Here is a 17986-nt window from a genome sequence, read left to right as displayed (position 1 = left end):
AGGGGATCTTAACTCTCTTGATTCAGGATATATAAGGCAACCACTGTCTGTGTGGGGTTAGGAAGCATCATCCCACTTCCACTTCTCCTGATGTCCCATGGGCATAATATAAAATTATCCATAATGTGGGTTTTAAGATGTCCTCTGTAGCCTTTGGTGTGACCGCTGTCGTACAGGACAGGTACTGGACTCAAAGACCATTGGCTTTGATCTCCCATGGTTTTTGCTCTGTTAGGGGGTGCAACTTAGCATATCCCCTTTTTCCCATTAAGGTAATATGAGGTAATGCTAATATTAGCCTTGTTCTCTTCTAGGAAGACCATGTAAACCACTGGAACTAGAAAATGGCAGAGTTCATTTAACTGATATCCGGTTTGGTGCAACAGCAACCTTCTCCTGTAATGAAGGGTGAGTGGCAAGTTGTTTCTTTTGACTAATTAACAGAACCTAAACTGGTGTAAAAATGTTGCTAAAGTCTGGCAAAATAAGAGTAGGAAGCCTGCGTAACTTCACGAACAGAAGTGAGTGTTGTGCTATAAATCTGTAGCTATGGACTGGGCCCTTGTTAAGAAATACGCCTGCGATTTTCAAAGGAGCCGAAGGAAGAGAGTCATGCAGTGGGAGATGGGCACCTAACTCGCTCAGGTCATTTTGAAGATCCCAGCCTCGAGCCCTCAGGGGATCATCCAGCAGGGTTTGGATCATGGATCATGAGACTGAGTCCCACCTCAGGGGTCATGTGGCACTTACTGACCCGTGCCATCTCCCCTCTTTTTACAGGGGTTTCTGTCTGAGTGCTGGGAGCTAGTGGCAGAATATTGCCCATAAAATGCTGCAGCAGGTAGAAGTGACCTCTTCCTGCTCTAGAATAGCAAATATTTGGGTCTGTCCCTCCCTCATAGATATCAGTATTATCCAGGATAGCCTCAAGCGCAGTTGTTGCTTTTGTCCATATGGGTTATGTTGCCAAGTCTTGGGGAATCAAAAAGAACTTGTGGCTTCATTGCACTGAGCAGGTGTATGTGTGTGTTGGGGTTTTTTGTTGTGGGGTTTTTTTTTTCTTGCTTGTTTGGTTGAGGTCTCAAAGGTTAAGGCCAGAAGGAACCACCAGATCCTCCAGTCTGACCTCTTGTATGTCAGAGGCCACCAATGCTTCCCAGGGACCCACATACTAAACTCAACCAAAATTAGTCTACAGTGCTACAGCCTACAGGAGCTTAGACCATTATGTGCCATGGGCAGAGACTAGGTGGGCCTGAGGTGCACGAATTCCTCGGCCCCTGTCATGGCAGGAAAATGTGAGAGATAGTGAGATAATCCTGGCAAGTGACCTGTAGTCACATGCTACAGAGGAAGGCAAGAAAACCCCCAATGTCACTGCCAATCTGGCGAGGGAGGAAATTTCTCAATGACCCCATATACTAGAGCTGGAGCATGTGAGCAAGAACCAGCAAGTGGCCAAGCACTGAGGTGAGAATCCTTGATGCCACCTCAGAATCATGGCCTACTCCATCCAATGTCCCATCTTCAGCCATGGCCATCCCTGATGGTTCAAAGGAAGGAGATAAAAGAAACCAACTCAGAATGCATTGGGTGGGGAATCCCATCCTGACTGCTGCAGGGAACTGGCTGAAATCCTGAAGCATGAGCCTGTAGGAACATAATACACACACTGGAAACAAACCCCAGGGTTGCTGAGCCTTGCCATCACAAGCAACCCCATCATATAATTGTACTCATAAACTTGGCTGGCTGGCTCTCTCTCTCAAACTAAATTAGTTGCCCTCACAACTACTACTGGGTGACTGTTCCTCCCAGGAAGATGGCAGAAAGAAACCCTGTGTGTATATATACAGATATAGATGTGTAGTGTAGACCTGTCCTTAGTGTTCACTGGTCCTGTGCTGTTAGATGTATCTGTTTTTCAATGGCTGGGTCTCTACCTACTACATAAACCATGTTCCATCTTTCTGGACTGTTAACTAGCTCTTTGCTTACATGAGTAACAAAATCAGGTTGACCAGATGAGGGGAAAAAAAATATCGGGACACATTTGGGGGGAGTACCCACCAGCAGAGCAAAAAAAAAAAAAAAAAGCTGAATCCTGCTCCAGCTGAGCAAAAAACCAACCCAGTGCTACTGGCGGATATTGGGACAAAGATCGTTCAGGACTCGGGACAGACACCGAAGTATCAGGACCTTCCCGATTTTTATCAGGACGTCCGGTCACCCTAAAGAAACTTGAAACTTTTTTTCTTTGTTTAGGTCCAGACTAATTGGAACAACTTCTGCCAAATGTGTGGTTGCAGGAACTGGAGTTGATTGGGATAAGGAGCTTCCACTTTGCCAAGGTAAACTAATCTAATGATTTTAAGAAGGGTTCGTGTCTGGAGATGATGCAGCATAGCTAGTGCTTTAGAAGAGTCTTTGTTCTTACTTTGGCATTTAATCCAAAGGACAGTTTTGAGAGGGGCGGAATGAAATCGTATTGTGGTTCGCTATGGTGTTCGGATGACTCCTACAGAATAAAAAAAAAAATAATAATTATTTTTAAGTCCCTTCTAGATTGTTCACCTGGCACTGTTTAATATACACAATACAACAGGCCTTATGGCTCCTCCTCACTATTGTATCTGTGTAGTCCTGCTGTTCACTAAGTAAAAGGCATGGTAATGACTTCAAGAAGTTCTGAGCCTTCCCAAATCTGGCTAGTCTAGAATCGGCTGCTTCTACAAGAAATGTCCTAGCTTAGTTTTCTGCTGGTAGAACAACACTGCATCTAGAGATGCTGGGCAAGAGGTTCTGGTTCCATGAAGCTAATGTTGGGGTTGGGCATGCTCTGGTAACAAAAGGAACAAAAGATACTTTTGGTGAGTTGGAAGAACTGTGTTTTTGGTTCTTTAAAGCTTCCAGACTTTTAAAGTCATCTTCTAGACCTGGTATTTTATGGAGCATCCTCCTTGAGCAATGGACGTACTGGATTGGGTCAAGCCTAAAAGCAGAAAAACCTTCAGAACCTGATAGAGGTCTTGCTTCAAATGTTAAAATGCAACATTAAGTACCCTTCCATATGGCTAAATAACTTTCTGGAGGGATCTGAGACAACTTTCTTAGTGAAACGCTCTTCAGTTCACCTTCAACGTAACCTTTAATTTTCATGTTGACATTCTTTGCTTCAGCAATACCTTGTCTTCCACCTCCTGATATCACCCATGGATCCCATACTGGTCAGGTTGAACAAGAGTTTTCCTTTGGCTCAGCAGTAATTTACAAATGTGACCAGGGCTTCTCCCTTATTGGAAATGCCTCCATTCATTGTACAACGAAAGATAATAATGGAGAGTGGAGTGGGCCTGCCCCTGAATGCAAAGGTTAGTAGCGTCTGTTTTTATCCCCATCTTAGTATACTTTCTCTTCCAGGAAAAACTATTTTGATTGCAAAGTAAACCCATAAACCTGAGGAAATTTAGTTAGTGCTTAAGCAGCAAAGAATCCTGTGGCACCTTATAGACTAACAGACCTTTTGGAGCATGAGCTTTCCCCCACGAAAGCTCATGTTCCAAAACGTCTGTTAGTCTACAAGGTGCCACAGGATTCTTTGCTGCTTTTACAGATCCAGACTAACACGGCTACCCCTCTGATAGTTAGTGCTTAGTCCCTCTAAATAAGTATCATGGAAACTAGTTACTGTTGGAAAAGTGAAGAATGACGGACGCTTCATAAATCATTCCTGGAAACCATTTTTCCTGTATTTTTTGTCTCCCTTCAGTGTTCCAAGATTGCAGTTAATTCTCATGTCAAACAGTTGATTTTTGGGTGGAGATAAACTCTTCAACTAAAGTTTTGCTTTTATGCCAGTACCCTGCTAGTCAGTGCTAAAGGAGAGGGGGAGAGAGACAGAGGCTTACAAGCAGGATTGTTTGGAAACCGTATTTTTCAGAACTCTCTGGGAGGGCTCCTTGGCAGTGAAGGCTCATGATTCTGAGAGTTCATATCACAGCCATAAAGCTCTTAGGAGAGGGAAATAAAGGTCGTTGTACAATCCTCATTTGGGTGACGGCAGTGCTCACGCACACTATTGCATTTAGCTAACCATATGTTTATGTGCTTGGTATTCAAGCAGCTGCAACAACTTTGGTTTTATTCTTGATGACTTACGCAGCCTAACAGCTGGGATGGCGGCTTTTTCAGAGGCATTAGGCAGGTTGGTCACCTCGCTACTTAATATTCACTCCCCTAAAAGCAGGGAAGTTCAGTTCTAGAATGTCATTGTATGTAGATCTCTTATAGCTTGACCCAAATTCCTGATGGCTTCATAAAAATGATTATTTTTCCCTCGTGCAGTTTATTGGGGGGGGGTCTGACTGCCATACAGCTGGGTGCTGTATGTAGACTAACATCTTTTTAAAGGGAAAGATCCAAATTTTGTATAACTTAATTTTTCTTGACTACAGCAGATATAAAAAATTACTGTATCAGGGCTTTTTCTTCGTTCCTCTACTACCTGCTTCCGGTGCTAAATGTTCTTATGCTGGTACTTTTAATTTTCAGTGGTCAGGTGTCCAGAGCCTGAAGTCAAAAATGGAAAAAAGCAATCTGGGTTTGGACTTGACTATTCATATGGAAATGTCGTAATATTTGAATGTGATTCTGGCTACACTCTGACTGGTAGCAGTTCAGTTAAATGTGAAGCTAACAATTCATGGGTTCCATCTTTGCCCACCTGTCTACGTAAGTATAAGCAGTTGTCCAGATACTTTGCTATTCCCAGGCTAGATCCAAAGATATGAGGTGGTCACATGTGATCCACAGCAGTTGTTGCTATTTCAGCGATATGCGATATGTTCATAACCTGCTGGATGGGAAGTTCTGGCTGGTCTTGGTGTGTTAAGTTAAAGTGCATTGGCTGTATCTCAGTGGATAGCTGAAGGTTCAGTGTTTGTTAATACAGAGAGGCAGGGGCGGGGGACATGGCAAGGGATGCACAGGCAGCCCCTGCCAGGGCACAGAGTCTCTTCAGTCCTCGCCCCCTTCCCCCCTCAATTAGTACCAGGCTGGGTGGGGACCAGAGCTGCAGTGGGTTCCCCAGGCCCTCCCTATCCTCTTGTTCAAGTGGGGCCACTACTTCATCCTCCCTGGGGCCAGGCTCTGCCCTCACAGGGGCCTGGCCCCACCCGGCCCTAGGCCCCCACCGCCATCCAGCTCTTCAGCCCTCGTTGTGTCGGACTTGGCCAGAGGGGCCTGAGACATGCGGGGGGCAGAAGGGGGTGAGCAGGGAGAGGCATGGCTGTGCTGCGTGGCAGTGACAGATACCCAGTGTCCCATCCCAGTACCTGGGGCTGTCTGGCTGACTGTGGCACCACACCTCTGCTAGTCTTGAGACCCTGAGAGCTCTTCTGCCTGGGAGAAGAGTTATTGGCACAGCTTCTGCCTTGGAGGCTAAACTCTATTCCGTATAGTGAGATAAAAGTTTTAATACCCAGTGCCTGCTGCTGTGGGATGGGATATGTCTCTCCTGTCCATAGGTGGAAGCAGGCTTGGGGGAAAGAAAAGCCACTTAAAACAGCAGGTAAAGGTGCAGCTGCTGTAGCTGACCAGTTCTGGTAAAACAAGGTTTGGGATATAAGACTCCTAAGGATTATAAAATGAGCAAGTTCTCCTGTTGCAGCCTTGGGTCTGTAACTGTACAGAAATAGATTTAAAAAATTTTATTAAGCTAACATTAAAATAATCTAATACACCAGTAATTGGGTCTGTACATCTGGGTATAACACTTAAATTATCCAAAGGTACAAAATTTGGTTTGAAAGTCATAAGGTACATATAGCATATAATCTGCAGTATCCCAAATTAAGGTTGATAAATTCAGTGATACGGTTAAGGTATTAGCATCCAGTTATTTGGCTACATCGCTCATAGAAGGTTATACTAAGAGAAGCTTGTGGAAAGCAAATATAGAAATGAGTGAAGATTGTCCCTCAGTAATTGAGAATTTAGGATCAGTTGCTCCTTAGAAAATACAATACAGCACACTGGGAAATATTTCAGTTACTTTCCCGACTTTGCTTCTCATTGGCACTTGTCCTCATGCCTGTCATACAGCTTCCATGCACTGCATGAGAAATATGAAAATCAGCCGTTTCAGAGAGAGGTTTTCACGTGTTTCTAAACCCATACGTGTTTCATGTACTCTTCTATAGATTGCTCCCTTGGTCTCCTTTGTCCTGTGTGTCGTTTTCCTTCATGTCGCTCTGCATGGTTTCAACCCTCTCTCTGAGCCCGTGCTGTGTTGGACCATAAGCCTTGTGGGTGGAGCCATGTCTTGTTTTGCACAATGTACTTACTTTACTTTACCATACATACATCACTCTGAGCATATATGGTGTGACAGACCCAAACAGTGGGGTACAGGAGTCTATTAGAGGGCAAATATACTGGTCACTGGATGAGTAGTTTTCTGTTCCCTGAGTGACCAGAGCAGGGGCTGCACTAGAGTAATCAGGAACCTGCTAGAACCAATTAAGGCAGAGAGGCTGATTAGAACACCTGCAGCCAATCAAGGCAGGCTAACCAGGGCACCTGGGTTTAAAAAGGAGCTCACTCCAGTCAGGTGCCGGGGTGGGGGAGGGAGCCAAAAGAGAGGAGGTGTATGTGAGAAGCTGGGAGCAAGAGGCACAAAGAGCTGAGAGTGAGAGGGTGTACTGCTGGAGGACTAAGGAGTACAAGCAGGATCAGACACCAGGAGGAAGGTCCTGTGGTGAGGTTAAAGAAGGTGTTTGGAGGAGGCCATGGGGAAGTATCTCAGGGAGTTGTAGCTGTCATGCAGCTGTTACAGGAGGCACTATAGTCAGCTGCAATCCACAGGGCCCTGGGCTGGACCCCGGAGTAGAGGGTGGGCCTGGGTTCCCCCCAAACCTCCCAATTCCTGATCAGACACAGGAGGAGTTGACCCAGACTGGGGAAGATCTCTGAGGTGAGCATATCTGCCAATAAGCACAGGACCCAGCAAGGTAGAGGAGGAACTTTGTCACAATGGTAAATGTAAAATTTTAATGTACTGCAGTTCTGTATCAAACCCATTCAGTAAAGTAGCTTCAAGGCTCAAATGAAAACAAGTACATCCAAATTGTCCCCAATAAAATCATTTGTGACATCTCAAAAACAAGTAGTCTGTTACAACAGACTACTGAATATCTTTCATGGTTAACTTTTTTCCCTTCCTTGTCTGTCTCTCTCTTGCTAGGCACTTGTAATTCTCCTCCACAGTTGAGTTTTGCTGAGCCGCCTGGGGCAGTGAACGATCCCTATCTTGTTGGGACCAAACTGAAATACTCCTGTCGCCCAGGATACATTTTGGGCTCTGGAAAGTCTCCTTTTGTTACATGTCTTGCAAATTCAACATGGTCTGTAGACCCCGAGTTTTGTGTAGGTGAGTATCTTTTTTGCTTTTCCGTTTCAATTGATGTGCAAGCCATCTTGACACAGTTAGGAATCTCTCTTCTATTGGGTAAGTGGTTCACAGTTCAACACTGGTCTTCATAAACACTTTCTAAATACCTTTTGGACAGTTCTTTGTTATTAGTAGTTGACTTTTAAAAAAAAAATAGCAGAACACCTTCCCTATCTTTGTAGGCTACTTTAAGAGCAGCTAAAATACAAAATTTCAGTAACTTCAGCCTTCTGTGCTGAATACTCTCCTCTTAATCCTATTGAGGACTAAGTTTACCACATTTCTTCCTGGTTTTTAGGCTGTGTGCTGAATACTTGCCTTTCTAGAACATCAATATCTTGTTACGTAATAGTAGATCTGCACTATTCTTAAGTTTAGATCTTCTCTACCAGAAACCCCACTGTCCACACAATGTTCCTGTGACTGGGAGGCATTCAGTGAACAGCAGTCAAGTTACTGGAATTTGATACTCTACCTATGCTGGTCAGCCTTAAATGGAGGTATAAAATAAAGGACATCTAAGCTTTAACCCTCTTTAGTTTCCCTAATGATCTTGGTTCTTACCATGTCACATCTTTTAACTTTATTGAAGTGGATGCCACAGAACACTGGACAACTACAGCTTGGTGCGGTTAAATTAATCGTGTTCATAGTATTTCCTGTTAGTATAGGGAGCATCACAAATAGTGCAATAAAGTGAAACACTTTGGTGTGGTAAGTGTCTGTCGTTGTCTTTTTTTTTTTTTTTTTAAATGTGTAGTTGCTCTACCCCTGATAACAAATTGTAGAATTTAGCCATACTGAATTCACTGTACTAAAAGTAAACCCAGTATTGAATAATGTGTTACAAACTTGGTCAAAGTACTAATTCATAACAACTTAGAGAATACTTCTTCTCTTGGCTTCATTGCTAAGAGTACAATAAGATTTTTGCAAGTTTCCTCATCTTAAGACTACATATGCTATATTCCATGCAGAAGTCCCTAGTGTAAACAGAACTACAGTAACTAGTAAGGATATATACAGTTGGCTACTGATGAACCTTAAGTCTGCCTTCTTGTGACTATGATTTAATTTGTCATATTGAATACTGATGGGACTTTCTTGAATAGCCTTAGATGCACCTACTCTCATCTGCTGGCTTGAGAAAATACTTAATTTATAGGCCCTGATTCAGCAAAGTACTTAATGCGTTCTTAAGTCCCAGTGACTTCAGCGGGACTTGTTTTGCTGAATTGATCAGGCCTTAGTAAATAGGTCACAATTTTTACATGCCTTGTCTGCACTGAATTTTTTTTCCCCCAGTACAGTCATAAAGCTAGCACTTTTTATCTTTGCATGGATACAGTATATCTATATTGAACTCCATAGAGATACGGTGAATTTTTTATACAGTTCATTCTTCACAAAGTCCTGTGGCACCTTTAAGACTAACAGATGTATTGGAGCATAAGCTTTCGTGTGTTTGACAAAGTGAGTGTTCACGAACGAAAGCTTGTGCTTCAATACATCCATTAGTCTTAAAGCTGCCACAGGACACTCTGTTGCCTTTTACAGATCCAGACTAACACGACTACCCCTCTGATACTAGTTCATTCCTCATGGGAATAAGTCTACTGCGGGAGAAAGCATCACAAATAACTCTCTTGTAGGAGTAAAGAAAAGCTCTACCACTGAGCTTGACTGAGGAATGTGCAGTTCTTACTATCTCAAATCAGGATTCATGTACAAAGAAAATTAATAACAAATATTTACGAAATGCATAACAAGCCTGTAGAACATCTTTGCCTCCATTTTGTGGCAGTAACATGGTAGGAGTCAAAAAAGGATGAGACGCTTAGAATCTGGTCTGGCAAACACAAATGTGCTTTATATTGCTTGTGTAAATAGTCCGCTGCATCATAGACTTAATGCTAGAAGGGATTGTTACATCACAGGCTACTTACATTTCACCAAGTTAACCTTTACTGAGCCCAAAAACTTGCATTTGACTAAAGCATATCTTCTAGAGAGACATCCAGTCTTGATTTGTAGACTTGCAGAGACTGAGAATCTGCCGTTTCCTCCTTTGGTAATTTGTTCCCATGGTTAGTCACCCTCTCTAAACACTTCTTTGCCTTTTATTTCCATTTTGAATTTGTCTGGCTTCACTTTCTGGTTTCTGGTTCTTGTTCTACTTTTCTCTGCTAGGTTAAAGAGCCCTTCAGTACCTGTTATCTTCTCCTTGTGAAGGACCTTAGCGACTGTAATCAAGTCGCCTCACAATCTCTCTTGACAAACTAAAGAAACTGTGCTCTTTAAGTCTCTCACTGTGTGGCATTTTCTCAGGCCCATGAATATGTTTTTGTGGCTCTTGTCTGCACCATCTCCAATTTTTCAACATCATTTTGAAAGTGTGGACACCACAACTGGGTTCAGTATTCCCGTATGGGTCTTAGCAATGTATACAGCATTGCTATCACCTCCCTATTCCTGTTCCTCTGTTAATACATCAAGGATCGCATTAGCCCTTTTTGCCCTAGGATCCCGCTGAGAGCTCATATTCAGTTCATTATCTGCTGTGACCTCAATCCCGTTCAGACTTGCTGCTTCCCAGGACTTGCTGATTCCCATTGATGACTGCTCTTTGAGATGTCAGTTAGCCAGTGGTTGTCTGAAGTGGTGGTGTAGCCATGTCAGTCCCACGATATTAGCGAGACAAGTGGATGAGATAATATTTATTGAACCAACTTCTGTTGGTGAGAGAGACAAGCTTTCGAGCTTATACTTCACTCTTCTTGGTCTGGGAAATGTATTCCAAACCTGAAGAAGAGCACTGTGTGAGATTGGAAGTTTCTCACGAACAGAAATTGGTTCAGTAAAAGATATTACCTCACCCTCTTAGCCAATACTTAGTCCATTTAACTTGTGCCCTGTTGATACTGAAGTTTTTAATTTTTTAATTAGAATGTTGTGTGGTACTAAGTCAAACATTTTACAAAAGTCTAGGTATATTATATCACTTACATTTATCAAACAAATTTGTAACTTCGAAGAATAAGGTTGGGTTTATCAAACAAACCTAATTGTCCATAAAACCATATTGATTGATATGAATTATATTTCTGTTCTTAACTCTTTATGAATTGGGCAATTTTTGCCCTGCATTGCACAAGAGGTCAGAATCAATTTGCCCTTGGAATTGATGAATCCCACAATACCTTTAAATTATTATGCCTGTGAGTGAGACCATATTAACTAGTGTTACCTGGGTCATTCTGCTTGCCCTTTTCGAATACTGGCACAAGATCAGCGGTCTTCCATTCTTCTTGAATTTCCTGTTGTTCTAAGATTTATTAGAAGTTAATTAGTGGGCTAGAGATCTCCTTGGCCAATGTTTTAGGATGCTTGTTATCCCAAGAGTGCAAGTTATCCCAAGAGTTTGATTTAACAATGTCTATCCCTAGCAATGTCTATCCCTACACAGTTTAACTTGCTCCTTAATTATTAATAGACATGAAAGTACTTCATCATACTCTTATGATGAGACTGTTGTCATTCTTCTTTCCAAATACAAAAGGGAAATATTTCCTGAACACTGCTGCCTTTTCTGCATCATAATTGTTTTACCATCTCTGCTTAGTAACAGGTGTGTACCATTAGAAGGCACAGTATACTCAATGTATCATCCAAATTAATGAGACTCTGTCACCCCTGCCCTGAAATCTGGGTGCCTGTTACAATGCTTTACTGCTGTAGCCTCCAGTTTGGATGGCTCATAAACAGCCTCCAATGTGCAAATCCGTCTCAGCCAGCCATACCTTGGCTCTCAGCAGCCTTGGTTATACTGCAGGGTGACCCCAACAAACTCCTAGTATTCGTTTTGTTTTTTCCCCTCCAGAAATATACATCTTGTATTGCCCAGCCCTCTCCTGGACAATACAAATTCATATCAAGTCTGTATTTCTTCGATAGAAATAATATGCTCACATCTTGCTACCCAAATAGTTTCACAGACACTTCAATTTAAACACACTGGATTATATCAAACCAGTTTATTAATTAAAAAGAGATTTTAAATGAATGCAAGTAATGAGGCATAAGTCCAGAATGGTTACAGGAGATGTCAAAATAAAACACAACTGGTGTCCAAGTTAACAAACTATGGTACATTCAAAATAAAGGTTTTCTTTCCACATACTCTCGGCAGTCTTACTGACCCAACTTCAGGTGAGGACCCCTTCTTCAGCTTAGTGGCTGCTTCCTTTGTCTCTTCTAGTGCAGTGATTCGATGGATGGAGTGAGAGGGAGATGGGGTACCTTAGAGTGTTTGTCCTTTTTTTTTTTTTTTTTTTTTTTTTTTTTAAGTATAAAGTGTCAATCCTGCCCCTTGGAAAACATTCCCAGCTGCCAAAAAGATCTACCGTGCTGCTGTTCCTCACCTTTTTGGAGGTTTTTTGTTTTTTGTTTTATTCCAACTTGATGACTGCTTAAATGCAAATTAAACAGCACGCATTCCTTTGAGACAGAGCTGTTTTGCTAGCTTGTGCTGTGGTTTTCAACATGAGTTAACATTATACAGGGAGATCTTATAACTTCACATATGTTTGTCATACATTTTATCAGGACAATATTGACTAGTAAACTATACATTTTCAGATATCTCACAAGGCATGTTTTGTACAAAGATTATTACAGCAGTGTGAACAGGGGTACATTGTCTTACAGTAGGATTTCTTTTGTTCCTTAGGAACTTTAAAACCTTCTCCTTATTCTCTGTAACCATGCCAGTTGTGACTCTTCCACAGATGTCTTTAGCTTCCCCCATATCAATTTTTACATTTCATAACTTATGCCATCTATCCTTTTTTTTTCCCATGTATTATGTTGCTTTTTATTTGTAATTGCTGCCAGTTGAGGTCAATGGGTTTACCCATGTGAATATGGTTCTGCATATGAGTTTTCAGGATCTGGGCCTTAACATGTACAATATCAATATTTGCACTTGTACTAAATCTGCAAGGGGATCTTAATTCTCTTGAATCGGGATATGAGGCAACCGCTGTCCATGTGGGATTAGGAAGCATCAACCCACTTCCACTTCTCACTTCCCCTGGGCATGTTACAAAATTATCCATAATGTGGGTTTTAAGATGTCCTCTGTAGCCTTCAGTGCTGACTCCTGTTGTAAAGGACAGAGAATGGATCTAAGATCATTGGCTTTGATCTGCCATTGTATTTGCTCTGTTATGGGGTGCAAGTTAGCATATCCCCTTTTTCCCATTAAGGTAATATGAGATAATGCTAATATTAGCCTTGTTCTCTTCTAGGAAGACCATGTAAACCACTGGAACTAGAAAATGGCAGGGTTGATTTAACTGATCTCCGGTTTGGTGCAACAGCAACCTTCTCCTGTAATGAAGGGTGAGTGGCAAGTTGCTTCTTTTGACTAATTAACAGAACCTAAACTGGTGTAAAAGTGCTGCAAAAGTCTGGCAAAATGAGAGTAGGAAGCCTGCGTAACTTCACGAACAGAAGTGAGTGTTGTACTATAAATCTGTAGCCATGGACTGGGCCCTTGTTAAGAATTACACCTGTGATTTTCAAAGGAGTTGAAGGAAGAGAGCCACCCTGCTATGGTTGTCATGCAGTGGGAGATGGGCACCTAACTTACTCAGGTGCTTTTGAAGATCCCAGCCTAGAGCCCTCAGGAGATCATCCAGCAGGGGTCGGGTTATGAGACTGAGAGTCCCACCTCAGGGGTCACGTGGCACTTACTGAGGCGTGCCATCCTTCCCTTGTTACAGGGGTTTGTGTCTGAGTCCTGGGAGCTAGTGGCAGAATATTGCCGTAAAATGCCACACCAAGTAGAAGCAGACCTCTTCCTGCTCTACCATAGCAAACATGTCTGTCCCTCCCTTATAGCTGTCAATATTACCCAGTATAGCCTCAAGTGCGGTTATTCATATGAGTTATGTTGCCAAGCCTTGGGGAATCAAAAATAGCTTGTGGCTTCATTACACTGAGCAGCTGTGTGTTGGATTTTTGAGGTCTCAGTTTTTAAGTCCAGAAGGGAGCACCAGATCCTCCAGTCTGACCTCTTGTATATCACAGGCCACCAACACTTCCCAGGGGCCCACATACTAAACTCAACCAAAATTAGTCTAAAATACTACAGTCCACAGGAGTGTAGACCATGGGCAGAGACTAGGAGGTGCACGAATTCTTCGGGCCTTTTCATGGCAGGGAAGTGTTGAAATGAGATAATCCTGGCAAGTGACCTGCACTTACATGCTACAGAGGAAGGCAAGAAACCCCCCAATGTCACTGCCAATCTAATGTGGGGGAAATTTTCTTAACGACCCCACATACTAGAGCCGGAGCATGTGAGCAAGAACCAGCAAGCCAAGCACTGAGGTGAGAATCCTTGATGCCACCTCAGACTCCTGGCCTGCTCCATCCAATGTCCCATCTTCAGCCATGGCCATCCCTGATGGTTCAAAGGAAGGAGATAAAAGAAACCAACTCAGAATGCATTGGGTGGGCAGTCCCTTCCTGACTGCTGCAGGGGACTGGCTGAAATCCTGAATCGTGAGCCTTTAGGAACATAACATGTACACTGGAAACAAACTCCAGGGTTGCTGAATTGTGCAGGCCTATGAGGTCTCTGGGTTTAATGACACTGGTTAGATCTTGGACAGTTAAGGTGCTTGAATTTTGAATATGGAACAGGGAGATGGCAAGTGGGTGACTGCTCAGGGCAGCTGTCTTGTCTTCCATTGCTGCTGTCATCAGGTTGTCTTAGTTTGTAAAACAGAATTACACCCAATCACCTGCTACCATCTGTTCTCTCACTCACTGTTCCCTGCCTTCACAAGAGATTGACGTGAAAGAACTTACAGAAATCAATTTAATGGAATGGTTCATGTGTTCTGTATTGAACACCAAGTGTAAGCTTTGCCAGTATGTTCGCAACTTTGTGTGCTGGGTTTAGCTGGACGTTCAGCTAAATGGACTTGGAAATGCAGTGCTTCCGGCTGCCCAGCAGGGGCAGCATTGGTTAAAGTAGGAGAAAAAGCAATGAGAGCTGCTTCAGCTGAGCCAGCCTGACACAACAGGGCAGAGAAGTTTTTAGTTCTTATGCAGAGAAAAGCAGAGTAATTCTAAGGCGCAAAATGCCAGCAGCTCAAACGCTTCCTCCTACGTGTCAGAAACGTAGTATGAGACATGGTCTCCTACTCAGCAAGTCCAAACTCTCTTTCCATGTCAAAACACTGAGCAGTGATTTGTAAAATAACTAGCTTTCTGCGTATTTGAAAAGTTCTGAAGCAGAGGTGATAGGGCCTTCTTTCACCTATTGACGATAGAAGTACAAAAATTTCTGATTTAGAAGAGGGGTAATTTTGTTCCCCTTTGCTGAGGATTAACAAATATTCCTAAGCATCTGATAAGCATAGCCCAGAAGCGAGGACTCCTCTCCTGCTAACTCTCTTGGGAGTTGTATCCTCTGGTAATTAGCTCTTTATTGCCTTTAACTATACAGGGCTTGGTCTTCACGTACAGAGCCGCAGCTGTGCCGCTGTACTGTTGTGTGTATATATAAAGCTGCTCCTATATTTATGGGAGAGTCTCTCCTATCAGCATAATTAATCCAATTCTCCAAGAGGCAGTAGTTACGTTGGTGGGAGTTCTCCTGTCAACATAGACAGCGCTATGTACAGGAGAGGGTGGGGGTTAGGCCAGCATAACTGTCACTCAAGGGTATGGATTTTTCACGCCCACTGAGCAAAGTAGTTGTACCGATATAGATGTGTAGTGTAAATCTGGCCTCAGTGTTCACTGGTCCTATGGTGTTAGATGTATCCGTTTTTCAATGGTTTGTCTCCACCTACTGCAGAAAGAAACCATGTTCCATCTTTCTGGACTGTTAACTAGTTCTTTACTTACATGAGTAACAAACTTGAACCTTTTTTTCTTTTAGGTACAGATTAATTGGAACGACTTCTACCCAATGTATGGTTGCGGGAAATGGAGTTGATTGGGATAAGGAGCTTCCACTTTGCCAAGGTAAACTAATCTAATGGTTTTAAGAAGGGTTCGTGTCTGGAGATGATGCAGCATAGCTAGTGCTTTAGAAGAGTCTTTGTTCTTACTTTGGCATTTAATCCAAAGGACAGTTTTGAGAGGGGCCGAATGAAATCGTATTGTGGTTCACCATGGTGTTCGGATGACTCCTTACAGAATCAAAAAAATAAATAAATTATTTTTAAGTCTCTTTTAGATTATTAAACAGTGCCAGGTGAACATACACAATACAACAGGCCTTATGGCTCCTCCTCACTATTGTATCTGTGTAGTCCTGCTGTTCACTAAGTAAAAGGCATGATAATGACTTCAAGAAGTTTTGAGCCTTCCCAAATCTGGCTAGTCTAGAATCGGCTGCTGCTACCAGAAATGTCCTAGCTTAGTTTTCTGCTGGTAGAACAACACTACATCTAGAGATGCTGGGCAAGAGGTTCTGGTTCCATGAGGCTAATGTTGGGGATGGGCATGCTCTGGTAACGAACAAAAGATACTTCTGGTGAGTTGGAAGAACTGTTTTTTTGGTTCTTTAAAGCTTCCAGACTTTTTTAAAGTCATCTTCCAGATCTGGTGTTTTATGGAGCATCCTCCTTGAGCAGTGGACATACTGGATTGGGTCAAGCCTAAAAGCAGAAAAACCTTCAGAACCTGATAGAGGTCTTGCTTCAAATGTTAAAATGCAACATTAAGTACCCTTCCATATGGCTAAATAACTTTCTGGAGGGATCTGAGACAACTTTCTTAGTGAAACGCTCTTCAGTTCACCTTCAACATAACCTTTAATTTTCATGTTGACATTCTTTGCTTCAGCAATACCTTGTCTTCCACCTCCTGATATCACCCATGGATCCCATACTGGTCAGGGTGAACAAGAGTTTTCCTTTGGCTCAGCAGTAATTTACAAATGTGACCAGAGCTTCTCCCTTATTGGAAATGCCTCCATTCATTGTACAACGAAAGATAATAATGGAGAGTGGAGTGGGCCTGCCCCTGAATGCAAAGGTTAGTAGCGTCTGTTTTTATCCCCATCTTAGTCTACTATCTCTGCCAGGAAAAACTGTATTTTGATTGCAAAGTAAACCCATAAACCTGAGCAAGTTTAGTTAGTGCTTAGTCCCCCTAATACGTATCATGGAAACTAGTTACTGTTGGAAAAGTGAAGAATGACGGACACTTCATAAATCATTCCTGGAAACAGTTTTGCCTCTAATACATCTTGTATTTTTTGTCTCCCTTCAGTGTTCCAAGATTGCAGTTAATTCTCATGTCACAAACAGTTGACATTAGATGGAGATAAACTCTTAAACTAAGGTTTTGCTTTTATGCCAGTACCCTACTAGTCAGTGCTAAAAGGGATGGGGGGGGAGAGAGTGGGGGGGGGGCTTACAAGCAGGAGTGTTTGGAAACCATTGTGACGGGTTAGATTGCAGAACAACCCCCCCCCCCCCCCTTGAGAGCTGTACCTGATGTGCCAAGACTACCTCTACCCCTGCTTTTCCTGCCAGCTCAGGACCCCAGCACCCTGTCTTGCTGAGCCAGATGCTCCCGTCTGCTCCAGCAAAGACCCAGGGTCTGAATTACTCGCCCCAGAGCTGCAGGTTTAAAGAAGTGTTCCTGTCTTTTAACACTTAGATGCCCAACTCCCAGTGGGGTTTAAACCTAAATAAATCCGTTTTACCCTGATTAAACTTATACAGGGTAAACTCATAAAGTGTTCGCCTTCTAACACTGATAGAGAGAAATGCACAGTTGTTTGCTCCCCCAGGTATTAATACATACTCTGAGTTAAAATAACTTTTTACTTATTAATTATTAAATACAAAAAGTAGGATTTAAGTGGTTCCAAGTAGTAACAGACAGAACAAAGTCACCAAGCAAAATAAAATAAAATGCACAAATCTATGTCTAATCAAACTGAATACAGATCAGCTCACCTTCAGAGAAGCTTCAGTAAGGTTTTTTTTTTTGTTTTGTTTTGTTTTGTTTTGTTTTGTTTTTTCCTCAGACTGGACACCTTCCAGGTCTGGGCACAATTCTTTCCCCTGGTGCAGCTCTTGTTCCAGCTTAGGTGGTAGCTAGGGGATTCTTCATGATGGCTCCTCCCCTCTTGTTCTGTTCCACCCCTGTATATATCTTTTGCATAAGGCCGGAATCCTTTGTCCCTCTGTGGGTTCCCATGCCCTCTTTCTCAATAGAAAGACACCAAGTTAAAGATGGAGTCCAGTTCAGGTGACATGATCACATGTCACTGCAAGACTTCATTACCCACTTGCCAATGTGCACACATACAGGAGACTTACAGGTAAAACAGCCATTTGCAGTCAGTTGTCCTGGTTAATGGGAGTCATCAAGATTCCAAACCACCATTAATGGCCCACACTTTGCATAATTACAATAGGTCTTCAGAGTTATTTCATATTTCTAGTTTCAGATACAAGGGTGGTACATTTATACAAAAAGGATGATCACACTCAG

At 42.6% G+C, this 17986-nt stretch overlaps 1 protein-coding gene across 1 annotated transcript in view; it reads left to right on the top strand.

Moving 5' to 3' along the window:
• The window catches only part of CR1 (complement C3b/C4b receptor 1 (Knops blood group)), a 197731-nt gene that overhangs the window by 50930 nt on the left and 128815 nt on the right, over positions 1–17986 (top strand). Inside the window, exons 11-18 of the mRNA XM_050953674.1 lie at positions 315–408; positions 2266–2351; positions 3180–3371; positions 4552–4731; positions 7244–7429; positions 12760–12853; positions 15411–15496; positions 16322–16513. Coding sequence (XP_050809631.1) covers positions 315–408; positions 2266–2351; positions 3180–3371; positions 4552–4731; positions 7244–7429; positions 12760–12853; positions 15411–15496; positions 16322–16513 — 1110 coding nt within the window. The remainder of the gene's footprint in view (positions 1–314; positions 409–2265; positions 2352–3179; positions 3372–4551; positions 4732–7243; positions 7430–12759; positions 12854–15410; positions 15497–16321; positions 16514–17986) is intronic.

This window comes from Gopherus flavomarginatus, chromosome 5 (assembly GCF_025201925.1).
Source record: "Gopherus flavomarginatus isolate rGopFla2 chromosome 5, rGopFla2.mat.asm, whole genome shotgun sequence".
NCBI lineage: Eukaryota > Metazoa > Chordata > Testudines > Testudinidae > Gopherus > Gopherus flavomarginatus.
Note: the sequence above shows the minus strand (reverse complement) of the source record. Positions and strands in the feature narration are given on the sequence as shown.